The sequence below is a fragment of the Pseudoliparis swirei genome, chromosome 13 (assembly GCF_029220125.1).
Source record: "Pseudoliparis swirei isolate HS2019 ecotype Mariana Trench chromosome 13, NWPU_hadal_v1, whole genome shotgun sequence".
NCBI classification, from domain to species: Eukaryota; Metazoa; Chordata; class Actinopteri; order Perciformes; family Liparidae; genus Pseudoliparis; species Pseudoliparis swirei.
The window spans coordinates 11421024-11447925 of record NC_079400.1 but is presented as its reverse complement, the minus strand read 5'-3'; the positions used below and the strand labels follow the sequence as shown (position 1 = coordinate 11447925).

The 26902-nt window shown below is 45.0% G+C and overlaps 1 protein-coding gene across 1 annotated transcript in view; it reads right to left on the bottom strand.

Moving 5' to 3' along the window:
• The window catches only part of cacna1g (calcium channel, voltage-dependent, T type, alpha 1G subunit), a 146942-nt gene that overhangs the window by 28573 nt on the left and 91467 nt on the right, over positions 1–26902 (bottom strand). The window contains exons 19-24 of the mRNA XM_056429253.1: positions 26307–26375; positions 22602–22786; positions 15691–15817; positions 14626–14751; positions 14381–14470; positions 13641–13854 (exon numbers count right to left, since the gene is read on the bottom strand). Of these exons, the coding sequence (XP_056285228.1) occupies positions 13641–13854; positions 14381–14470; positions 14626–14751; positions 15691–15817; positions 22602–22786; positions 26307–26375 (811 nt within the window). The remainder of the gene's footprint in view (positions 1–13640; positions 13855–14380; positions 14471–14625; positions 14752–15690; positions 15818–22601; positions 22787–26306; positions 26376–26902) is intronic.

Below are 26902 nucleotides of genomic sequence, written 5' to 3'. Positions count from 1 at the left end.
ATGCCATTTTTCAAGCAACAACTGAAAAAAGTGTCCAGCGTCAGTAGGATGGCTCTGATAACCGGCGTGAGCTCGGCTTGATCTAGTGGAGGTGTCTTGTGAGGTTGTTGCTCTTTTACCAACTTAACCCCTTCCCCCACCCCCGTGACCCTTTCACATCAGTGAAACACTTTCCTCTGAGTGCAAAGGAACTAGACCACATGTGGTTCATAAATCACGGTTGCTTGATCTGGGCCACCGTTCTTTGTAAACTACATTCGAATTGTTGGCCGATGAAGAACAGACGCTCCGAGACGAAAGCAGCTGGATCTCGTGGACGTTGCGTTTTATGTTTCCTGGATGGCTTTACAGACACGAGGAGATCTAGGAACCCCCCTTGAACGTCTGCCTGAGGCCCAACAGACAGCAAGAAGGAAAGACTTTGTGACTGAAAACAAAAGACAGTAAATAATTCCCTGTCCAAAAACAACCCCAAGAGCCTCGTTCCTCTTCGTTGCCCTTCCAGTGTACTCACCTTGTCCTGGACACTTACTCTGAGCTCACCTTTGGGAGTGAGGAGGAGGTCGAGGGCTGGAGATTCGGGCCTGGGAGTTGCTTTTGGACGCGGCCACGCTCCAAAACATATTCCATACATTTCCGAGGCGGTCTTTGTTGGGAAATACAGACACGGTAAGGGGTCCTCAATTGTGGTTGCCGATGAGTAGGAAAAGGCACAGTGCAGCACTGTGACGGTGTGGGTGAGTGCAGGTTGGGTTGGATATGTGGAGAATGGGTCTGGACCAGAATGTGGTGATCACATGGCGGTGTCTACGGTCGGCGGTGAGGTGGAAAGGAAGCTGTGCCAGCTACTCCGATGGAAAGGAGGGGCCTCGCCATCGATCTCAAAACAACACAAGACTCTGCTACAGCTTCGATACTTGTGCAATGGTTTCTCCTCTGAATGTCTCCGAAGGCCTTTAAGGGTTTTGATAGTTCCATCAGAGATTTACGGGTATTGGACTATTTGGGGTAAGAAGTGCGGATATATGGCTGACGGGTAATGGATGAGATGTAGGGACTTAAAGAGTGTAGTAAAAAAAAAGAGTGTCTGTGAAAGAAGGGGCAGGGCAACGGGCCGTGAGAGCAGCAGCGGTGCACTTCAAGGTCAAAGATCTGGATGGAAATTAATCAAATATTGGCGTGAATTTTTTCAAATTTGGACATTTCTGAAGCAGTGGTTTGGTTGGATGCTGCGGCTGCTTTTACGCCCGGGTACTTTATGGTGAAGATAGATAGATATTAATCCCAAGGGAAATTTGTCGAGTCAGTAGCAGCAACACACAAGAATAAATGATCTGGCAAGAGGTGAACTGTTGTAGAGCCTCATAGCCGCCGGCAGGAATGTTCTCCTGTATCTCTGGTGTCACGCCGCCCGGCTGCTCCCCCAGCAGACAATGGCAAAGTGCAGCACACTGGCCACAACCGACTGGTAGAATAACTCCAGCATCTTGCTGCACACGTTGAAGGATCGAGCTTCTCAGAAAAAGATCGACTCATCCCTTCTTGTACACTGCGTTGATGTTGGCCTTCCAGTTCAGGGCTGTCGATGGAGACGCCCAGGTACTTGTACTCCTCCACCATGTCCATCCACTCCCAGGACACTCAGAGGTGTGAGCTGTCGCCTTCCTCCTGAAGTCCACCACCATTTCTCTGGTCTTGGCGTTCAGCCGCAGGTGGTTAACAGTTCCCTGTGGGGCTCAACATCACTGACCACCGTCCCAGACAGCCACGGCCCATTCTGACAAACTGTGGTCTGCCTGTGAGGTAGTCAGTGATCCAGGAGATGGTGGCGCGTCACACCACCACCGCAGCTTCTCACTCAGCAGCAGTGGCTGGATGGTGTTAAATGCACTGGAGTCAAAGAAAGTGACAGGTGATTGAGCTCGTTGCAGAAGGGAGATGATGGCGTCGTCCACGATGATTTCACCTGCCCGGAGGTGGGCCAAGACCAGCCTCTCCAGCACCTTCATCACATGGGAGGTGAGGCGACCGGTCGGTAGTCGTTGAGGCCAGATGGTGCTGACTTCTTTGGGACAGGGACCAGCTTCCACAGCACTGACTCCCCCAGCCTCAGGCTGAGGTTGAAGGTGTGATGTGGAGAGGGGAGGGCTGTGAACTGAACCTATTGAAAAACAGTTCAGCCGTTGGCCCTCCTCCAGGAGCCCCTGGCTGTCTCCCTCCACCTTGAAGCCAGTTATCTGCTTCATGCCAGACCACACCTCCCTTGTGTTGTTCAGCTGGAGTTTGGCCAGCAGCCTCCTGTAGGAGTCCTGCCTCCCTGAGCTTCACCTTTAGGGCGCTGGGCTCTCCTCAGCTCATCCAGGGCTTGTTGTTGGAAGCAGCGCACAGTCCGTGATGGGATGGTGGTGTGTTCACAGAACTTGATGTATTCCGTGATGCAGTCGGTCATACTGTTGATGTCCTCCCGGTCCACACAACACATCCCAGTCCACAGTCCTGGTGGTCACCGCAGCCTCTTCACCAGAGGAACATACCTGGCAGGTCATGATCAGACCCAATGTGGTGTGGTTAAAGTCACCAGTGATAGCCATGAATGCTCCAGGCTGATGATTCAGCAGAGCAGACACAGTGGAGTGGATGGTGTCCGCATCCCCACCCACCAGTCTCAATGTTCGGCTACAGAAGCTCCTTCACGCACACATTCACATAAACAGCGATCCGCGCCCCCTCATCTTTACGCTCTGTTAGCGTCTCGTCAGCCCGAACAAAGACCTCACGCTCCCGTTATGAAGCCTCCGCTTGACACCCGATCTGCAGTCACAGCCCTCCTCCGCAGCAGGCAGCGGTCCCGTCATTGTTTTGCTGTGGCTCACCGATACAAAAGAAAAAGAGAGGAAAAGTGCAAAAAAAGACAATAAAATAAAAGCAAAACGCCACTACTGAAACAAGCAGCCGTTGGCACAGCGCTTCCTGATATGTGTGTGAATGGATCAGTAGTAAACCTTGAGACTCAGTGTCTGCCTGGAGAAATGTGTCGATGTCTGTCAAAGACTAAGGACGTCCAATTTATAAATCCAGGAAACACTGAGTCTTAAAAAAACCAAAGAAAAGACCCAAAAAAAACATTTGTCAACACAAACAGTCGCTGTAAGACAATTAAAAAGAAAAGATGTAACTGGAACTCCAGAGTGCTCTGCTGCCTCGCTTAAATATCCAGCAGAGAGAGAGAGACACACGGAGAAACGATAGAAAAGAGAGTGTGTGTGAGGGAGTCCAGAAGAAAACAGGCAAAGAAATAAGGAAACATGACATCATTCAAAATGACAGGGCATGATAAAACACACAAACACACACGCACAAACACAAACACACACACACACACACACACACACAGTGCTGGTTCACATAGTAGACTGACACACCTCTTTCTGAGTCATACTTGAGCAGGATGGACCAATTGAAATGGGGGACTGGATGGTGAAGGCAAGCGATTGGACGGCGTGGGTGGAGGGCGGAGCAACAGGGATAACACTGATGACGAGCTACAGACCGATGGGAAGCTTTTCAACAGCATAATGACGAGGTGTGTCACCAGGTCGACACGCAGAGCAGCGATGTCCACGCGGCGCCGGTCAACTGAGACCCAACTGAAGTCCTCGTAGATGATCTCAATGTCCGAGACTCCCTCGGTTAGAAGTGCCCAGGTCCTGAGTTGGACCCGTTTTATCTCTTCTTACCTCGTCAGTGAAAACAATATAAAACGCCTTGAAAAGCTTTAAACCTATAAGCTATAGATTAGACAAAGGAAATTAGCACATGTTTGAAGGATGAGGACGACACGCTGGTGCGACCAGTGTAAGAACCCAAATATAGTTCTGTACCAATATCCATCAGAAACAGATTCAGAAAAGGGTCAAATGAGATAGTGGGAAATGGGAAAGGGAAACTCGAGAGAGAGAGCCGAGGGGAGTTGAGGCTGCGCATTGAAATCGGCTGAACTGGAATAATAATTCTCACTCAAAATGTATCTGCAGCTCGACTTCAGGGATGACGACGCTGTCGGCCTGGTGGTCGCTCCGTTGCTCCAACACCAAACGTAGTGTTTATTTTGTCAGACATCTTTTTTTAAATGTAGTGTTCTCTACGACATCGAGGTCGGATCCTGGAGGACCGGACCGCATGCTAATGTTGACTCGCTCCCATTGGGGGTTGTCACAAAAAGTCCCATTGAAAAGACAAGTTCCCCATGGCCTTGGTGTCAATCTTGATCATATTTGATCATCTTGTCAACTTTTAACCAACAAAGGATCTGAGTATTTTCTTATGAACTATTTAATTAGCAGTCAAATGAACTGAACTGTGCACGTCGATATAATAACAGTCTGTTTATGACGCGGTAGGGTCCGTCTCGTCCTCGTCTCATTTGTTGTCGAACATCTTTTTTTTTTTTTAAAGGAACATCTCAGTGCTGTGACATTTGTGTGTAATTATGACCCTCATGGATCCCAAAGAATAAAGCCAAGCGCCTCGAGTGATGAGGTTGATATTACCGGAATTGAGCGAAGCATCTCGACAGCCATTGGTCCGGTCGCCATTGGAGTTTGGTCGGGTGTAAAACTTCACCTTCTAACCTTCTGCCACCACTCGTCCAATCATTGAGGACCAAACCAACGACCTTCCCATCAGCTTCACGCTACGGTGAGACGCGGACCGCCGATCCGTGCCGTTCTCTCCTCGACATTTCTCCAGATGAAATATTCATGGTGAAAGCACCCCAGATGAAATCTTCCCGAGTTGTCGGGGTAGATTATTTTTTTTTCCTTCCCAAAACAGCGTTTCAATCAAAGTTCGCAAAATGCCGTCTGAGCTTTCACAGCAATTATTAATGTGACGACGTTCCGCTTGCTGTGGAAATTAATGAACTTAATTAGCCCCGTATATTAGTTTCGATTTTGCCTTTTCAACGTCATCCATTAGTTTCTGTTTCTGTCACAGTTCATATCCGTCAACGGCCCGTATATATTTAATGCCACCCAGGAGGCAAATTTGCTTCATTAGCGCTCTCTGATATGAAACCTATAGACGCAGAGTGGCACTCCCCGAGCAGTTCTATCAACGAGGCTTCCGGTCGCACGCTGACCCCTAAAAGTTATGAAAAATGTATCACATTGACTTAATACTTAATACTGCCACCTACATCTTGCGGCAGTACACTTTTTCTTCGCCTTTTCCTCCATCTCTGAGACTTTCTGGCCAAGTTACATCACTCTTTCTCCTCTATGAACCCCCCCCCCCTCCCTCTTATTCACCCCCCTTATTCACCACCCTTCTAAAGGGCGGGTGTGTAATTAATCACATCTCTGGAACAGAGGAACAGAAGAAAAAAGGAAAGGGGAGCAATTTAGAAAACTTCTGTAAGATTCATCTCTGTTAGCTGTGACCCAGATACAGCTGAGGATTGGCACTGGCTGTGTCTGTGTGTGTGTGTGTGTGTGTGTGTGTGTGTGTGTGTGTGTGTGTGTGTGTGTGTGTGTGTGTGTGTGAGGGAGCCGGTAGATGAAGAACAGCGATTAATGGAATGTCAAGCTACTTTGTATTTATCCACACTTATGTTTTTGGATGTCTGTGTGTGTGTGTGTGTGTGTGTGTGTGTGTGTGTGTGTGTGATCCCATTATCCTCACGTTGTTGTTGTTGACTGCTGGCTGTGTAGTGACAACAGAGATTAACAGCAGAACATATGAAAGGACTTTTGTTTACCGGCCTCAAGGTGATGAGGGTTTATGAATCTCCATTAAGAACCCGGCGGCCACATTGACTCCACTATCGGCACACCTGTAAACTCACTCTTCTGATTTACACTTTTTTGGGGAGGACTTAAAGGTTGGAAAATGTTGCAAACCTCAAAGAAAGTCTGACCTGCATTTAGGATTAATAAAGTTTCAAAAAGATGTGTATTTGCTAATGGCGAAAGTCTATAATCCTTAATGTAAAACTGGAGTTTTCCAATTACACTACCGTTCAAAAGTTTGGGGTCATCCAGACAATTTCGTGTCTTCCATGAAAACTCACTTATTTATCAAATGAATTGAAAATTGAATAGAAAATATAGTCAAGACATTGACAAGGTTAGAAATAATGATGAATATTTGAAGTATTAATTTTGTTCTTCAAACTTCAAACTCAAAGGAAGGCCAGTTGTATAGCTTATATCACCAGCATAACTGTTTTCAGCTGTGCTAACATAATTGCACAAGGGTTTTCTAATCAGATATTAGTCTTCTAAGGCGATTAGCAAACACAATGTACCATTAGAACACTGGAGTGATAGTTGATGGAAATGGGCCTCTATACACCTATGGAGATATTTCATTAGAAACCAGACGTTTCCACCTAGAATAGTCATTTACCACATTAACAATGTATAGTGTGTATTTCTGATTAATGTTATCTTTATTGAAAAAACAGTGCTTTTCTTTGAAAAATAAAGACATTTCTAAGTGACCCCAAACTTTTGAACGGTAGTGTAGGTTTAATGTGAGCAGAGTCAATTCACCACTTGTTATGACTTGGTTAATTTTTGAATTTTTTAATTTGCAATAAGACATAACATGTACTAGCAAAGATAATTCTGTTTCAAAGAATATAATGCTACGTAAAAAAAGGCTCCGCTCAGCATATTCCACTGTGTTTTACTCTTTATGCTCAATTGAATGCAGGAGTGAACTCACCAACAAGGAATATCCAAAATACTGCAAAACGCTGTATGGAACAGTACTTTACGCCCTGAAGATCACTCTCAAAATATGACCAATTATTAGCTTTTTTTCCTTATTATATCATGAAACAAGACAGCAGTGTGCACGGTGCACGGTGCATACGGGCCGACTGAGCTCTAAGTATATTGGAAACTGTTGTCCCGACCATGGCTCTGAACTAAGAGTGGCCAAACCGTGCTGGGTACTGATCTGTTGGCGCCGAATCAGCGGACTTGCAAGATTTGTGATTGCGCGTCGCAACAACAATAATCGTTAACGGTGTGGTTTTGTTAGGCCACGCTCACACAGTACGTGTGTAAGTCTACGCCCACACGGTAGGTTTTGTAAGGCCACGCCCACACAGTACGTTTGTAAGGCCACGCCCATACAGTAGGTTTTGTAAGGCCACGCCCACAGTAGGTTTTGTACGGCCACGCCCATACAGTAGGTTTGTAAGGCCACGCCCACACAGTCGTAAGGCCACGCCCACAGTAGGTTTTGTACGGCCACGACCATACAGTAGATTTGTAAGGCCACGCCCACACAGGTTTTGTAAGGCCACGCCCACAGTAGGTTTTGTACGGCCACGACCATACAGTAGGTTTGTAAGGCCACGCCCACACAGTAGGTTTGTAAGGCCACACCCACACAGTACGTTTTGTAAGGCCACACCCACACAGTACGTTTTGTAAGGCCACGCCCACACAGTATGTTTGTAAGGCCACGCCCACACAGTAAATTTTTACGGCCATGGCCACACAGTACGTTTTTCTAAGGCCACGCCTCACACAGTACGTTTCGTAAGGCCACACCCACACAGTATGTTTCCATTTTCAAACGCATATATTAAGTTTGAAAACTCTGGCGTTTACGTCGTGGTGTGGACGGGCGTAAGTTTAGACACTATGACGTAAACACCCGCGATCGCTACTCGATTGGTTCTCAGCGGTCACCACTTGTCCTTCCCTGAGTCGAAACGCCTCGATCACATATCCCTTTTCTTCTGTGAAGAACACAAACAGAAAGGTGCAGCATCGACAGTTCGCCCTCGGCCCCCTCGGAAAAGAAATCTCCGGTCCCTCTTAACTGTGAACAGGATGCTGAACCGTCCGTGTGGACGGACAGACGTATCAGTGTGGATGTCGAATCAGTCGCAGATGAACAACATTTTTTTTCCTCTCGTTTCCCTACAGGTGGTCCTCAGGGTCAACATCTCCAGAGGGCAGCTTGAGACGGTTTGACTGGTGGGAACAGAAAGCGTCGACGGCCATAAACAGACATCGTGAGAATGCCTACGCTGTTGGCAGTGGCCCGAGGTGTGCTGTCCTCCTTGATAGTTAGATGACTGTTTCAGGGTGCGAGAGTGTGATGAGAGAATGTGACGAGAGAGTGAAGTCTGTCTTATTCATGAGGGGGCTGACCCGGCCAGCGCTCGCTCGGGCTGCAGCGTCGAGCTGTTCAGCCTGCTCGGGAAGTCGAGGGGCCATCTGTTAGCATGGCAAGAGCCAAAGCTCTCTGAAGGACCCATTGGAGGCGGAGCAGCATGGGACACACACACATACACACACACAAAGAATGTATTTGCTCAATAAATGCTTGGTTATAAAAAATATTTCATTTGTTTTCCTACCTTTTGCCCTTTTGCAGAAGAATACCGTCTCACCGGCCAATAAACAATGATTACACTTGTATACGTTAACTGCTAACAATTTAGGGAACTTGGCAAAAAGAGAGATTTTAAAACGATCTCGGCTCTCGGAGAGATATTGTGATCCGGCTCGGTGTGAAAAAGACAAACAAACATTCAGTTTAGCCAAAAACACCATGTTCCCCTGACCTAAATGGAAGGGGATTTGAACATCGGTCTCTGGTGACGAAGCCACCCACATGCAACGTCCGGGCGGTGCGGGAGCGCGGCGCTTCAGATCGTTCCAATCGAAAATAATCGGGGGTTAGTGTTAGGAGCATCGAGCTCCCCGAAGACGAAAGAAATGGAACGAGATGAGTTCCAGCTTGTCTAATGCAAAGCTGTTTTATTCTTCTCTATTTCAAATATAAGTAGTATGAGTAAACCTTACAGTTTTTGACAATTCTTCAGTCAAATTAGGCAACTTCTTGATGGATTATCACGTAATGCGCTCACCCGTCAGCATCACAACCTCCCGTTAGGAGTATTAGTTGAAATGTGAAACTTCCCATTCAATGTGGAACGTTCATCAAGTCTCTGAGACTTGGGTCCAAGTCCACGAGGCTCTGGTTTCTAACCCCTCGCATGTCTAGTCACAATTTGAATCTGTGTGTATCTGTGGGCAACTCCACCACCTTTCCCATCCACCCTTAATGATCCCTCCTCCTTCCTCCATCATCAGCTCAGGCAAAATTCTAATGTGCCTCCTCAATCGTCTCCTCCCCTCTCTGTTTCCGGTCATCCGCTCACTATATGAATCTGCACACTCGGACGTAGGTCACAGACAAGAATATATACATATAATAATACCATAAGAACCAATACCACAGCACCAAGATGCCAAGTTCTGAGAATGTGCCGGTACTTTAGTTGGGGTGCTCTAGACGGACAGGGTCTAAACTCCCAAAGTAAAGAGTATTAGATGAAGGTTAATTATAACATTATCATGATGTGTTCAAATGTAATCTTGTAAAATGTAATTTTTTGGAGGTAAACTTAAATAAACGTTTAAAGCAGCGATATAAATTTGACATGAGACAGACTTTCTAACACGAAGCATAACATTTTGTTTATACCGTGGCATCAAAGATTGGTCTCGAGGATCCTGTAAGTTTGGTGATGTTGCTGTACATTTTTTGCTATCAATTGCTAAATTTTTGTAACTTAGTGTATACGAACACCTTATTCTCTGAGTGTTGACCGTCCTCTCACAGAGACACAGATAGTATGCTGTATTCTCTGAGTGTGTGTTGCATTCTTGGCACTTCTGCAGTTGCCTTTGGGTAAAATTCTTTAAAATACTGCGAGCACTCGTTGTCCTGCTCGCCTCTCGGAGAGCAGAGGGGTTAGGGGATGGGAGCTGCTCCTGCATATTTAACAACCTGTTCTGCAGCTATCTGCCCCCTGACACACACACACACACACAGTTAAATATGTGCGAACAAAGACAGAACCTTCGAGCACAGCGCACCAACGTTCAGTAGTTCGGGTCGTAGAAGGTCGTAGCTCTATTCGAGCCATCTTTCTAGCCAACAATATGCTCTGTGGAGATTGCAGCCGGAAAAAAACTAGTTAGATACTTCAACTGAGTTTTTTGCAGTTTAATTTACTGTGGTCACATTTACATAATTTGGCTCTGGCTGATTTAAATGAGGCTTTATTGTCCCAGACTCACTGGGACAATAAGAGAATGCTCTTGATTGAATTGCTGTGGTCCGTTGCCCTTTTATGGAGGCCAGTGACTTTTAAAAGAGGGTTTTATTGAAGAATGTCAGCAACAGAGAGAATCTGTTCATCCAAGACGGCCTCACTTGTACAACCCGAGCACGCTCTCTAACCTAGATAGATAGATAGATATTGTATTCATCCCCCAGGGGGACGTTTGGGTTGTATCATCTCTTGGCCTTTCATCTCCTGTAGCAGCAGTAATTTGAAATCACAGAACACAAAAAGAGAAATGCAACTCATTAAAGTTTGAAGGATGATTCCAAGCTATCAAAACTCGGACCTTATTACAAGCGCTTTGGCCATCATCCCTATTGGTAATAATAACAATCTTATACTCAGCAAGTCAACAAGACTACACAAGCAGTCAGGTAATTAGAAAAGGTTCAGAACTTATATGGAAGAGAAAACAAAGGCATGTGTTAAATGATGACATGTACTGTCTGTTGTCAACATCCATTGCAGTTTACAGAGCTCCCCTGAACTCGACACTGTCTGCGTGAACAATTCTTTAAAAAAATATTGTCAAACTCATTAGCATCAACCTCAACTTCAAGTTTCGAGCTAAGTAGCAAGTCGGAAGTTTAAGGTTACTTCTCTTGTCCCCTAGAGCATATATTTGTCTTGGATCTCTTAAGCATGTTAGTATACCAACAAGCTTAACACATATGGTTAGTTCAAAGTAGCAAAGTGGTAATCACGATAAACATGTCGGCATATAAATGGTATCTGAAGCCTTTCTGTCGGAGGAGTATTGACCGATCACAATTGAGCAGCAGCTGCTTGAAATACTAGGACCTTGGAGTCTTGCAATCAAGACACCTAACACCCATATGATGACAATGTATCTATTTATTATTAGCTTCAAATTAGCTTCTATTTAGAAATATTGCCCGTTGAACATCATCAGGCCGATAACTGATAGGTTCCAAGGTTGCTTCAATAGAGTCTCACAGAGCTGCTGGCATGACTGTTGACCTTTAGTCTTGTCTTTTAGCCGTGACGGCTCTAAGGATGTCAGTCGGGTTGGTCCACCACTTCCGTTCAGACTGAAATATCTCTACTGAATGGATTGCAGATCCACGTTCATGGTCCCAAAAGGAACTCCAATGACTTTGGTGATCCCCTGACTTTTCATGTAGAGCCAATGGCAGGTTTAAATGTTTCTCTTATTCAAGGAAATACCTCAAGATCTACTGGATGGATCAAAGCACCAGTCACATTACAACCTCATGCCTCTTGCCTCTTGCCCTACACTTCCCGGAGCTCAGCAATAGTACCACAGAAAAGATGGATACCACCAGAGAGAAGTGGAAAGTCTAAAACTGGAATTATTCTTTAAAAGTGGAACAATACGCTCTGGAATCCTTTACCAACGAACAAGTCCAACATTTGCTGCCCATCAGTACCTTTCCCTGTCTCGCCACATCCCCATCTCAGTTTCCCTGTCACCCTAACAAGACAGGAGTCTCCTTGTGGTGGTGCTTGGTGGTGGTGGTGGTGACGGTGCAGTGCCGTGGACGGTGGATGGATCGCGGCGGGTGTGGAAGTGCTGTTTAAAGACAAAGCCACGACAGAGAAGACAGGTAACAGCATGTCCAGCAGACTGAGAGCTGATGGAAGAGAGGCAGGGGGGCGGGGACGCGAGATGGGGCCCTACCTCCCGTGATCATTGAACTGAGAACCCTAGGCACCATGGAGGGTGGTCGTGGTCGGTGGTAAAGGTTTTTTTAAAAAGGGACACACAGAACATGCTGAAAACTCTGTACCTTTCAATGTGCCTTCAGAAAGGGCCCAACTCACCCCCGGAACCAATAAATCTAGAGGAATGAGACCGGGTTAGTCAGAAGCAGGAGAAAGCAAGGAAGGAAGGTTGACTTGAGAGTTTGAATCAGGAGAGAGTCAAAGAGAGAGAAAGAGGGAAAGAGGGATGGAGTAAGGCCAGAAGGAAGTGACGTCAGATTAAGCTGGTTTATGTTCCTATGTTGTGTCTTTACTGTGATTCTGAGTCCAGTTCTTTAGATAAACACTTTTTTGCAGGAAGCCGTTTGCTATCTTTAAAACCAAAGTTCTTGAACCAAAGCCGACATTTGCAACCACATTAAAATTGTATTCTACTGACAAAAGTAAGCTGCCTCTTTCTCTGAGCAACCAGCCTTTCTGCCTTTCTATTTTACTAATAAACTAACATCCAGTCTTGTTTCCCCCCCTAAACCGTACCGGAAAAGGTTTCCTGGCAAAAATACCAAGCCAGTGGGAACGAAAAAATATTTGTAACCCAAAAAATCTGAAAAGAGAGCAGCAAAAAACAGGAGAAAGTAATATGATCGGGTTTGTGTACTTTCAGGAGAAGAAGGGGCCTCGAGGTATAAAGTGTACATGTGTTATAGGGTCTGGGAGAGTTCCTCGATTGGTTGGGTACTCTTTTCAGACGCATCCTGAAAAGGGAAGATCGATTTCCATCTGTATTTCTCAAGAGTTGGATGGAAACATTTCTATTGTCAAAGAAGACGATCATGTCATATATAGACGGCGCTTAAAGAAAACAATAATGTCCACTGCTCCTTGAGGGAATTTAATGAAGTGCCTTTGTATCAAGCGGGTCAAATGTATCGCCGCAAAATCCACAAATAAGTCTAATGCTAGCCTATGCTAGCTAGCATTGGCGTTTCTGCATACCGGAGGAGGCAGTGGAAAGTATAAAAAACCAAACCAAGCAGTTTGTCATCAACTCCTTTACAGCCAAAAGGGAGGGGCAACGGGCAGGAAATTAGGGCTAACTCCTACAAATCTCACCCAAATGCTCTCAGATCTTAGTGACAGGAACACGACAGGGAGAGAAACTCTTCATTGTCTTGCAGATTTCGTCTATCCCTGCCCCTTCGGCTGTATTTAACCACATGCAGAAGAGGGGAAGGAAGGGGGGTTGTCTCGTTTTTTTCGTTTTGTGGCGATTGAATGACCAACAACTCCCCCTCCCTATAGCTCTGTGTGCCCGCTACCATGCAAGCCTCGTCTGTCAGCACTCACTGGGCATGCTCCGAAGGGCCGTCCCAAGCACGACGTCTACGGAAGACCAGGCAAGGTAAGGGAGGAGGGGGAAAGGGAGGGGGGGGGATGCTAACGCCAGCGGTCAGCTGTCCTAGCTCTGCAAACCGGCCGATTTACGGAAGCTTTTCGTCAAATCCAACCGGATCAATTTTGTCGCTGGAGTTGAAGAAGAGCCTCCGCAGTCTGGAGCGGAGTCTGCTGAGCCACAAGAGGTGACCATCGCACACAAAAACCGGCCGCAGGGCCGACGGGGAAAGGAAAAGGGAAGCTTCTACCGCAGAATAGCATCCGTAGTTGCTACTAGCTCACTAATTGCGTTCTTCCGAATTCGGCCAAACCAAATCAAAAAGCAAAATAACAAAAAAAGAAGGCTCAGGCTCAAATCAAGCAGGACTCAGAAAGATGGGGAAAGACTACCGACCAGCCAGCTCCTTCTCCTTACTCCGTCTCTTTTTCTCCATGCGTTTCAGTCTCTTTTCCTCCCTGCGCTTGGCCTCGGCGGCCTCCTGGTGGCGCCGGCACTTGTGGAAGTTCTCCACCACGACGCCCACGAACATGTTGAGCACGAAGAAGGCCACAATCAGCAGGAAGGAGATGAAGTAGAGCAGCATCCACGGGTTGTGGTTTTTTGAGGGCTGGAACACACACACAGAGGGTTTTCGTAGACACGTACAGCGGATCCTCGTATGTGCGGCATGAAAAGTACTGCGTGTGAAATTACTCCTTTATTTCCTTCCTTTCGGCCTCAATACATTCATTAAACTTGTCAAATATCACCACCGTAAGAGATTTAGCCTCATACGGGTCCATTAAACTAGTACATTTATACATGTATAAATGTGCATCCGACCAAATAAGATCCACAGTCGAACAAAACTGCGATTCCGTTTCAAAATAAAAGTCCAATTTATCTAGTAGAGTGTAGTGTATTAAAATCTCTATAAATTCTTCAAACAATACAATATCGAATGGCATACATCAAAACCAGTAAGGCGAATACAAAACAGGCAATCAACCCAAAACAATAAACCTTCCATGGGTTGTTTACAACTGTTGACAGAGTAAATATTGTTTCTGGCCCCCAATGATTTTCCTCAGCTACAGCCAAAAGATACGTGCTATGGACCTACTTTACATGTCTTTGACTTTGAATATATTTACCTGTTGGTCAACTCCTACAGCGTCTAGTCCGTTATACATGATGTCCACCCAGCCATCTTTTGACGCCAGAACAAACAGAGACATCAAGGCCTGAGAGAGAGAAAGTGAAGTGTGAGAGGAATACTCACTACACTGAAACGCTTTTCCCAAACCGAATACTGAAGAAGAAGAAGCTAAACAAATCATTTAAAAAAATGTATTTAAACATTCATTGGCCAGAAATCTCGGCACCTCTGAGGCCTCACCTGTCCCAGGTTGTCAAAGTTGTACTTGTGTCTCTCCCATTTGTTTTTGTTGAGCAAGCAGTCAGACTTGTTGGTGATGTTCATGATTTGATCTCCGACGCAGACGAAGAACTTCCCTTTGAAGAGCTGAGGGGAGAAGAACACACCATCTATAACAGGGCTCATACACATGTTGACCAATGGATTTCCATGACCTTTAAATGACATTTAAATGACCTTTACATGACCTTTCCAGGACCTTTCCAGGACTTTAAACCAAATTTCCACAATTAAACATTTTGTGAAATCTCGGTGTATACACGAGTAATTAATATACCTTAAATGACACATGAATGATACACTAGTTTGTTTAAAAGAATAAATATGTAAATAAATGTTTATTCTTTTAATCAAACCTGAACATATGAATGTAACACATTTTTCATGACTTTTCCAACACTTTTGGGTTAAAAAAATGTTCAAGGACTTTTCCAGGCATGGAAATAACCATTTTTGTAAATTCCCAGACTTCTCCAGGTTTTTTTCATGACCGTACGAACACTGTTATAAGTATATTTCCTCACCTTAATAAGAATTATCTCTATGTTGGTCGCCGCAAATAACTCATATGTCACTGAATAACCACCGTGGGAGCGGTTCAGTCCGTTTATAAACTGAGTCGCTTCCAGTCCCCGTTTCTTTTACGGCCACAGCCATTAACCGCTCTGTGACGCGGCGTTACTTCCACATCTGGTTTATGAACATCCACATGTTGAGAGGCAGGAGCCTGAAGGCCGCCAAGGGCTCGTAGCTCGTTGGGAGAGAGAGAAATTGGCTCTTGGGCCATGAATCTCCATTACGACGAGTACATACATAAATGTGCTGGTGTATGAATTATAATGTGCAGAGTGCACGGGGGAGAACAAATATGTCCTGTGCTGAGGTTCACAGTGCTACTAAGAAGAGGACGCGGTTGGAGGAGGATACTGTTTGCTTTACATCGTGCTCTTTATCTGCCCTTATTGTGTACATATTGTGTATATCTCTACATGTGTATCCTCCCTCCTCCTCATCTTCGCCACTCACCTGCACTCCCAGGATGCCGAAGATAATGAAGAAGGCGCAGCAGATGACCACGATGTTGCCGATGGGCTTCAGTGACGACATCAGGGTCTCCACCACCAGCTTTAGCCCCGGGGCTCTGCTGATCACACTGGAAACACACGCCGTTGGATGTTAGTGCTCGTGCAGGACCCTCTTCGGTCGCCCGCGGTGCCGCCGGTACCAAATAGAGCAGGTGTCCCTTTTCTTGGGTTCCCTTGTTCAGCCCAGTCAGAAGCCCTTCTTCTCATTTCAAGCGTAAAGCAAACACAGACAAGTTCAATTATCTTTCGTTCACTTTAAAAAAATAAGTTTTTGTTCTCTCTCACTACTTCCTGTTCCTTTCATTTATGCGTTAGAGGAAGCAGACAGATCCAATTTAGCTGACAGACTGATGTTTAATTAGTGCCAGCGTGGTACCCGGCACTGCACACCGCACTGCAGTTCAGCTTCTCTGACAGGGTACAACAAATATATATATCAAAATCACACACACACACACACACACACACACACACACACACAATGTAAAACCTGCAAGTACACACAAGCATCTGCACAAGCTCTCAAAAACCACGTGTGCACGCACAAGCACACACACACACACACAAGATGACAGGAGATGACACATGAAAAGGTCTCAAGGAGAGAAGAAGAGAACGAGGCTGTTCCGGTGATAGAAAGATGATAGAAAAAGAAATACTTTTATTGTCATATTAAATATAGTTATACTGTATACATCATTAGTTATTATGGAGCAGTGGGCTGCAGTCAAGCGCCTGGGAAGCAACGATATTCTGCTATGCCTCTGTCCGTTGAGTTTGTGTCTAACTTGAGTGAAGGAAACGCCGATAGGAGACGACATGACGTAATGAAAGGGGGCAGGACCAACCGCCTATCAATAGCCCCCATCGGAAAAATGACCAGTCGATAGCTCGGCTTACCACTTTGATTTTCTATTGAAGAACACGATGGGATGCAGTACCACTGCCGAGCCACAGAGGGCGCCAGTGTTCAAGAGCAGCGTGCGTCTCCTTCTGGGACGAGATGCACTTCTGTGCTGCGATGATGAGAACATGCATGTGTCATGTACACTACCGTTCAAAAGTTTGGGGTCATCCAGACAATTTCGTGTCTTCCATGAAAACTCACTTTTATTTATCAAATGAATTGAAAATTGAATAGAAAATATAGTCAAGACATTGACAAGGTTAGAAATAATGATTAATATTTGAAGTATTAATTTTGTTCTTCAAACTTCAAGCTCAAAGGAAGGCCAGTTGTATAGCTTATATCACCAGCATAACTGTTTTCAGCTGTGCTAACATAATTGCACAAGGGTTTTCTAATCAGACATTAGTCTTCTAAGGCGATTAGCAAACACAATGTACCATTAGAACACTGGAGTGATAGTTGATGGAAATTGGCCTCTATACACCTATGGAGATATTTCATTAGAAACCAGACGTTTCCACCTAGAATAGTCATTTACCACATTAACAATGTATAGTGTGTATTTTTGATGAAATGTTATCTTTATTGAAAAAACAGTGCTTTTCTTTGAAAAATAAAGACATTTCTAAGTGACCCCAAACTTTTGAACGGTAGTGTATGTGTCGGCAGAGGCCAGGATTGATGTCCGCTTTAAGTGTTATTGTCTGGAAAAGAGTGCGGAGGCAGCGATGACATCACTCTGAGCAGCGGAGCAGCAACACAACACTAACGGGTTGCAGATGCTCGTGGAATCCTTTTAGTTTTTCTGGAGGGCGATTCAAATGTTGAGCTGATTTTGAAGTTTTAAAGGGGCTTTTTATTTGTTCGTTTGTATCCTCTCTTGGTCCTGATCCATTCAACTTGTCAACCTTTCATGGGGGGGGGGGGGAGCGAGTTCATCAAGGACAGGAATGCATCGTGTACCGCTGCATCCCTCTGATCCCAAATTACCTTTAAAAAACAAATGTCCCCAAGCATTGTTGCTTTTGCACATGTAAAAAAAAACTCTGCCAACCTATACCTCTTCCCATCATGCACTGCTTCTGAGCTCCACTCCGACAAACACGCTGAAGCGAAAAGGCTGACCAAGGAGGGGAGCGGGCGGAAAGATGAAGCCTCTCATGTGGAGTCAATGCATAATGATGGGTTCATCTCCATGAAACTCGATTTGCACATGCCACACACACACACACACACACACACACACACACACGCACATACACGCACATACACGCATACAGAAGGATGGCGGGATGAGCAGGAGCTGGACGGAAGAGGAACCGCATCATTTTCATGAAGTCGGCTTCATGCTTGTTTTGAGCGGGAAGGAGTTCACCCGCCCGTCTCCCTCCTCCACCTCCCTCCTCCACCCGCCTGTCTCTATCCTCCACCCGGCGTGTCCCCCGCACCGAGGAAGGAGAACAACAAGTCGGGCCACAAGTGGCAGACGTGTTCCCACGGTGCAAACACAGGGTGTAATTAGGAGGCGTAGGGAGATAGCGAATAGGGAACAGAGGGAGGAAGGGAGGGTTGGTAGGTGAGCGGGGATGAAGAGGGAATATAAATCGAGGCAGCAGCTATTTTAAAAAAAATGTGTCTCGACTTAATCACCTTGCTGTATAAATTGCTCTCCTGTTCTTCAGCTTCCACCTGTCCCTCGCCTTCAGCTGTCAAACTACGTCGCTCGCCGCTTTCGTAACAGACGATATGGGTACGGAGTCGCGGTCACACCTTGAGATGACCACATCGAGTGGATGGATGAGCTCAGGGGTCAGCGGCAGGGGGGATGGGCGGAGGAATTATCAATAAACAAGAACAAAGACCTAAAAGATGTGCACTGTCTTCTAATTACATTACTTCGGAATCCCCTCAAGGCCGATTGTACTAATGAAAATGTCATTGTTGCAAACATTACAGCTGCTCAAGACATTCATTTTGAATCCCACATCTTTCAGGGGGTTTTTTCAGAGAGAGAACACTGCATTTATTGTTGCTATATTTAGTTTAACTGGATTTGATTGGAAATAAGCCTATTAGCAACATTTAAGCTATTCTGGCTGTTGTTTTGCAATAGACTCCACGAGGAAGACGGAAACTTAGTTCACTGACTTTCACTTTTGTTTACTGACCTCATCAGTGGGCAGTGTAATAATGCACAATATTAACTTTTGGTGAGAGTTCTGGCTTCATATTTAGAGAGTGGCGAACAGTTAGCCCACCTTGTATATTCTTTGGAGGAAGGGGGGGGGGGGTAAGCGGGGGCATGAAATGCAACTTTAGTTGGGATGAAAAGCTAAAACGTTGAGTTTTTTTCTTTCTTTTGTCAGATTTCGTGATTGTTTTTTTGTTGTTTTAACATATCATAATAAAGTGAATTAATGTATCCCACAATGTAATGGCTACAGATCAATGACACAGACTTTTGGATTTGAATTGGTCTCTTTCTGTCTGCCAGTGGTTAGTAGTTACCACAGAGTATCAATGTTCTTTGCACCTACTGATCTCCCAGTAGTGGAAAAGACCAACGACCACAGTGAGTGTGTGTAAAATAAAATGCAGTTTGAACAACTCTTTTTCGATGAAAGCAGCGAGCACGAGCTCCGCCAGACGACATCAGACACTCATTTGCGTAAAAAGAAGAACGCGTTGCACATTCAACTGGCGTGAAGCTCAGTTGTCGTTGCCGGTGCCAACAATATGACCCCTTTTGTAAATGTAGTGCTGACCCTGAAGAGACACAATGTCCCAGTAAAGCCCAAACGTGAAACGTCTCCAGTAAGTCTTCAGGCTCGTGGCCATGTGAGATGGTGTTTTCTGCAACAAGCACTTTCCCCCAAAACACCAGGGAAGTATAAGTGAGTGAGTTTGATATGATGCGGCCATTGTACAGCCCACTTCCCACACTTTTTCAAAATAGACCTTTTAACATCCTTTTTTATTTTTCAAAACATTTGCATTTCAGATCCACCCGCTTCTATTAAACAAATTAGGTTTGCGATGTTGAGTTTGGCCGAAGCTCCCTCAGAGGAATGTTTAATCGCTACTGGAAAAATAAATACGGCTTTAATGGAACCCAAGCAATAACTCAACACAGTGTTGACCGGACTGAATTATCTCTTTAACAGCGTTTTAAGTACCTGCAGTACACGGTTACCAAGCCATAGAGTATACCCAGCAGCACATTAATAGCTTAATATGCTGTAGCCCTTAATGCTGCCCTCCTTCCTTTGGATTGAAAGTAAAAAACTACCGTATAAAATGATTTTAACAACATTGCTGGATTTAGCATAGCTCATCCGCAGCCTCAGTGGAGGAGAGAGCGAGGCAACCGGGCTCAGCTTATTCCTCTTTCTATTCCCGTCCTCTCCTGTTTCATCCCCGCTCACTCTCCAGCGGTCTTCATACAGCCTCCCTAATCCCGATCCTTTCAAAATTCCTCAAGTTCCCTCTTGTAATTGCCTCATGTTTGTTTCTATCTGACTTTAAAACCTCCTGAACTTGACGTTGATTGCGGCTTCGGCACCGCTGCTCTCCGGGGATTAAACGGAATATTCCGCAGCGGTGGAATCAGGTGCTCTTTTCAAGCGCTCAGGCAGTCATCGTGGCACCAGATCTAATTAGAAAGCCACTTGTTTGACAACATGTGCACCTTTTAACGTCACATTAACGTGCCATTTACGAGTTCTTTATCTGCAGTAATCAGGCACCACAGTGGTAACCAAACCACACTGTGAATTATGTAGGCATATGCTGCTCGATAGCATCTCAAAAGACCCTCAGGCTCACTCTTGTCCACCAATGGGGTGAAGTTAATATCATTACTCCCCGCTCCCTGCTGAGCTGGACTACGCGTTTTCTTGCGGGCCGCGGCGAGCATTGTGCCGAGGGGCCGTTCATCACATACTATTCATCTTCTACATTCACATACGTACTCCATGAGTTGACTGACCTGCAGGAAGTGTGAGTCAAAACGTGAACCAGGAAGTGAGTCTGTAATAACGGCGGCCTTTGCCATTGTTGACAGAAGTAATATAGTTCGCCTCATTGGTTCGGACCACAGAGCCTTAGAGTTGTATAATATTAGTGTCGTTATTGAATATGTCTGCTCAGCACAACAGGATCACCTTACCACAATATAAATATCCACCTGCCTTGCACTAATGCACAGTTTACCACGACGCTTATCACATATTTATATATTTGCACAGTCAGGTAAACACAAGCTAGCATTCAGAAAATGGTGATGCTACCACCGCGTTCATGAGACATGTAGCGCCGCTGCTGCTACTTGTTGTTCTGCTCTGCTACTTGTTGTTGTGCTCTGCTACTTGTTGTTGTGCTTTGCTACTTGTTGTTCTGCTCTGCTACTTGTTGTTGTGCTCTGCTACTTGTTGTTGTGCTTTGCTACTTGTTGTTATGCTCTGCTACTTGTTGTTGTGCTCTGCTACTTGTTGTTGTGCTTTGCTACTTGTTGTTGTGCTCTGCTACTTGTTGTTGTGCTCTGCTACTTGTTGTTGTGCTTTGCTACTTGTTGTTGTGCTCTGCTACTTGTTGTTGTGCTCTGCTACTTGTTGTTGTGCTCTGCTACTTGTTGTGCTCTGCTACTTGTTGTTGTGCTCTGCTACTTGTTGTTGTGCTTTGCTACTTGTTGTTGTGCTTTGCTACTTGTTGTTGTGCTCTGCTACTTGTTATTGTGCTCTACTACTTGTTGTTGTGCTCTGCTACTTATTGTTGTGCTCTGCTACTTGTTGTTGTGCTCTGCTACTTGTTGTTGTGCTCTGCTACTTGTTGTTGTGCTTTGCTACTTGTTGTTGTGCTCTGCTACTTGTTGTTGTGCTCTGCTACTTGTTGTAGCGCTATTGTAACCCAGAAATTTGAAGCGTCATTTTCAAGTCTCAATGGGAAAGAATTGCTGACGTGTTTGTCTATATTCGGTACAGCCCCATTTGTGACCCAACTGATAGACGGATTCACTTTTTACAATACAAGCACAATATGATCTGATGTGTCACAGCATGAAGACAAAGGAACAGCTTGAAGGGAGGGAAAGCAAAAGATGTAGGCCTATCGGCAGAAGATTTCACTTTTGTGTCAAAGGTAAAAGCTATCGAAGCAAAGCGAGGACGGATCAGCCGGGTTTAGTGGGTAAATTTGTCAGGGAGAAAATGAATATTTCATTTGTGTGCTCTTCCCGAGGACTTTGATGAATATTCAAAGGGAGAGCGAAGCCTGGACAGCTCCCCTCCAACAGATGAGACGGAGGGCATGCGGCTGTGAGCCGACGAGCGAGACGTGCCACACACACACACACACACACACACACACACACACACACACACACACACACACACACACACACACACACACACACACACACACACACACACACACACACACACACACACACACACACACACACACACACACATATGCAATTGTCGTGAACACACAGTAAAGCTAAGGGCAGAGGAATGCACATACACACACACGTGAGGACCTTGTCACCCTCCGCCTCTACACACATATATTTGGAGATTTAAAGGCTGTGCCCAAATTGGTGATTTCACTCAAATAAACTTATCTGTGCAATTGTTTATACGCTGAAAACAACCCGCATCAAGAATACTCGCTTGACGAAATGCCTGCACACGCACACACAAAAAACACAAAAACATCAAAACACATCTCCAAAAAGCTCCAAAAGGTTGCACATGTCAGAGCTGAGAGAAGTTGGTTTCACATCCATCTCAAAACAGAACATGCACATCCGGCGCCGTCATCATCCCCATGAGTCGAATGGAGAGATCCAACATGTGTGGTCGGTTAGTACTGGCCCTTTAACAGCGACCACTCGGCACCTCCAGCTATACAAGTATGGCGAGGCGTCCCCGGCTGCCACTTACCGTAGCGGCCTCAGGGTCCTCAGCAGCCGCAGCACTCTGAGCATGCCCAAGATCTTGGTGCCCGAGTTGAAGATTAGAGACACCAGGATGTCGATAACGGAGATCATCACCAGCATCCCATCCAGAATGTTCCAGCTGCTCCTCAGGTACGACTTGTCCCCCAAACACCAGCCCAACCCCACGATCTGGGACACAGGATGGGACAGATCACAAGAAGGGTGAATAAGGCTGGGGAGGGTGTATTTGAAATATAATATCAACCCCAAAAAGAGCGGCTTAAAAAGATAGAGTGATATATAATATCTATTTTTGAGTGCGCGTTCGCATATCTATTTGTTATCAAGACATATTAAGTCTTTTCACGTCTTAATGACTTTGTGAAGCGTTTGTTGGCGGCAGAAGTTGCGAAAGTTGCGAGCTTTTCCAAAAACCTCCTTTTTAATTCCATAAGTCCCACTCATCACTTCTTCTGCCCATAAAGCATTGTGCACACCAGAAGAAGGAAACGTAATAATAGAGAATTGCTTTTTTCCTTCTTCTTGTAACTCAAACTTACTAAAATCGGGCCACGACAGCTATTTTTGCTTCATGCATTTCTTAACAACTAATGCAACAGAAGAGAAGAGAGGAGGAGGGAGAGGGATGGAAGATGATTTACATTAGTTGCTGCTAGTCAATGCAAAGCAGTATTTACTGTATGTTAGTGGGAATCATCAAAGGGGATGATCACACCTCATTAATACGAGCCAGATCTCCACGACAGCTTCAACGGACCGACACTTCCCATGATGCATTTCATTGTAACGTGTGGATTTGAGGGTTATAATCCTCCTTGTTGTGCAAACAGCTGAATATTCAGTTTAGACAGATTACAATGAATAAGTTCAAAATATACACTACCGTTCAAAAGTTTGGGGTCACTTAGAAATGTCTTTATTTTTCAAAGAAAAGCACTATTTTTCAATAAAGATAACATTAATCAAAAAGACACTCTATACATTGTTAATGTGGTAAATGACTATTCTAGGTGGAAACGTCTGGTTTCTAATGAAATATCTCCAGAGGTGTATAGAGGCCCATTTCCATCAACTATCACTCCAGTGTTCTAATGGTACATTGTGTTTGCTAATCACCTTAGAAGACTAATGTCTGATTAGAAAACCCTTGTGCAATTATGTTAGCACAGCTGAAAACAGTTATGCTGGTGATATAAGCTATACAACTGGCCTTCCTTTGAGCTTGAAGTTTGAAGAACAAAATTAATCCTTCAAATATTAATCATTATTTCTAACCTTGTCAATGTCTTGACTATATTTTGTATTCAATTTTCAATTCATTTGATAAATAAAAGTGAGTTTTCATGGAAGACACGAAATTGTCTGGATGACCCCAAACTTTTGAACGGTAGTGTATATAGATATATATATATAATTTATATATATAAATTATATATATATATAATTTATATATAGATATATATATGTACATGCATTACATCTAATATGCTGAAACATTTATACATTCCTGGATGCATTCAGTTCACCCATCTGATTTACTATTTAATATATTTGTTTCATATTCCTATTTTCGCCGTTTACCTTGAACTTGGGTTCTCATTTTGCTCTAAGTTGTGTGATTTTTTTCTTTTTTATAGGCCTAAATATTTAATGAGCATTGTTGGTTGGAGCTAACCACTTCTTCGATGTAGTCCTCGTGCGTATGATGAGGAAAACCCCCAAAAATGAGCTGCTCACACGTGATAAGAGCGCACAGTACCACGCCCCGATGACGAGGATTAAGAATGAGCAGCCAATCGGCTCGCTGACGGGCTCGTTCATTTATAAAGGTCACAGAGAGGCATCGTGTTGAATTGAGACCTGTTCAGAACTGGTTACAAGTTCCTTACAGTAGCAGAGCAGTAGAGTATTATTGATCCTTATCAGAATCAGATTCATTCATATAATAATAATACATAAAAAATAGATAAATACGGTCAACAACAAACAGATAACAGTGCATTAATTAGATGTTCACTGTTGTTGCTGATGTAGGTGGAGTTATAGATAATGTAATTGATAAGTCTAGTGGAGTTGGTGGAGTTGGGCATTAATCAAAAGGGCCGCAGAGTAAATATTGGAAGTTGTAAACTGATTATTGGGAAAGGAAAGAAGAAAACAAGTTGCATTCTGGGATCAATTTACAACTTTGAACCAAACTTAGAGAGATTGAGACTCAAACGATGTGTGTGTGTGTGTGTGTGTGAGTGTGTGGGGCCCTATACGTTCGTGAGGCTTTGAATGACTGACACCCCGTGCACCCCACCCCCCTCTTCCTCTGCTCCGCTCCTCCATTCAAAACCGGTGCGTTTGAATACCGGCGAGATTATCCTCTGTTTACCATTTTGAAACGGTGTGTATATGTGTGTGTGTGTGTTCCTCCTCCCTCTTACCTCTGTTATCGTTTGTGTTTTCGGGGCTTACAGTGCATGCGGCTATCAGGGGACTGTGTTTCCTCTGCAGTATCTGACAGTCTGCCGCGGGGTTTCTCCACCGACACGTGCACACTAACAGATGCCGACACTTGTTTTCGTCCCAAAGCTCCAGACAAACGACGAGGTGCGCTACCAAATAACCCCGAGCTGCCAGCATCGCATCCGTTGTCAAGCCCTCCAAGGCCGTAGCGTACGCAAGAACGACCAGAACCTTACATTGGGATGCGGAAAGGAAGCCAAGAAGACTCCCAGAGGAAGAGCGTCTCTCACCTTTATAGCCATCTCAGCCACGAAGATGGCCGTGAAGATGTAGTTGGACAGCTTCAGGAAGATCCGCTCCTGCAGCGAAGGAGGAAGAGAGAGACCCGGTTGACTTACAAATGCACATCTTTGTTTTCCGAGCATGTTTTTCTCCCCATTTTGTTCTTTGTCTGCTTCCAAATTGATCTGAATAATGTATGAGGAGCTATTTTCTTTGCTCGCTATCTGAAAAAAACACATTTGTACAAACATCCCTGTTGCACTTGCTAATGATGGCGGGCAGGCAATTATAACGTTCACTTGGTATTGGCACTGCAGGGGAAATCCTAAAAATTTCTATTTTACCCTTGAAGAAAATGCAAATAAACTTACACGAGGGAACGAGTGTCATCGGAGCACCTGGGGAAACAGGTTGTTTTCCAGGTTTTTTCAGAGACAAACAGTGAACTGACAGAAGCGAGTGGCATCAGGTTTGTATTGTGGTCGTGCACGTCAATAAACACCATCAGGTCTGAGCTACGACCTCCATCCGTACGCACAGCGCTGCATGCTTCCCTTTTGCCCGAGGCAGCGTGGCTCAGTGGTGTGTGTGTGTGTGTGTGTGTTTGTGTGTGCACACAGGGGAGGATGGGATCCTATTTATTGAGCTAAACAAGGACTGAGAGAAAACAAGCAAGCGAGTGAGAGAGAGAGAGAGAGAGAGAGAGAGAGATTCAAGATTCTCTGTCTGGATCCAAGCACACAGGGGGTGTTCAGTCCCAGCTCAGTCAACCGGCCAGTCAGGAGGGAGGAGGTGTTGGAAGCTGAAACTAAATCAATGAACAGCAGTCTCACATAGCCCCCCTGGCGCTGTCCAGATGAGAGTGTGGTGTGCAGTACCTGACAGCATCATCCGTGGATCTGTTGGGATGCGGAAAGGAAGCCAAGAAGACTCCCAGAGGAAGGCGTCTCACCTTTATAGCCATCTCAGCCACGAAGATGGCCGTGAAGATGTAGTTGGACAGCTTCAGGAAGATCCGCTCCTGCAGCGAAGGAGGAAGAGAGAGACCCGGTTGAGTCGAGCTCCTCGCTAAGAGTTCTAAAATGACTTACAAATGCACATCTTTGTTTTCCGAGCATGTTTTTCTCCCCATTTTGTTCTTTGTCTGCTTCCAAATTGATCTGAATAATGTATGAGGAGCTATTTTCTTTGCTCGCTATCTGAAAAAAACACATTTGTACAAACATCCCTGTTGCACTTGCTAATGATGGCGGGCAGGCAATTATAACGTTCACTTGGTATTGGCACTGCAGGGGAAATCCTAAAAATTTCTATTTTACCCTTGAAGAAAAGAAAACAATTTTGCGTCGTGCAAATAAACTTACACGAGGGAACGAGTGTCATCGGAGCACCTGGGGAAACAGGTTGTTTTCCAGGTTTTTTCAGAGACAAACAGTGAACTGACAGAAGCGAGTGGCATCAGGTTTGTATTGTGGTCGTGCACGTCAATAAACACCATCAGGTCTGAGCTACGACCTCCATCCGTACGCACAGCGCTGCATGCTTCCC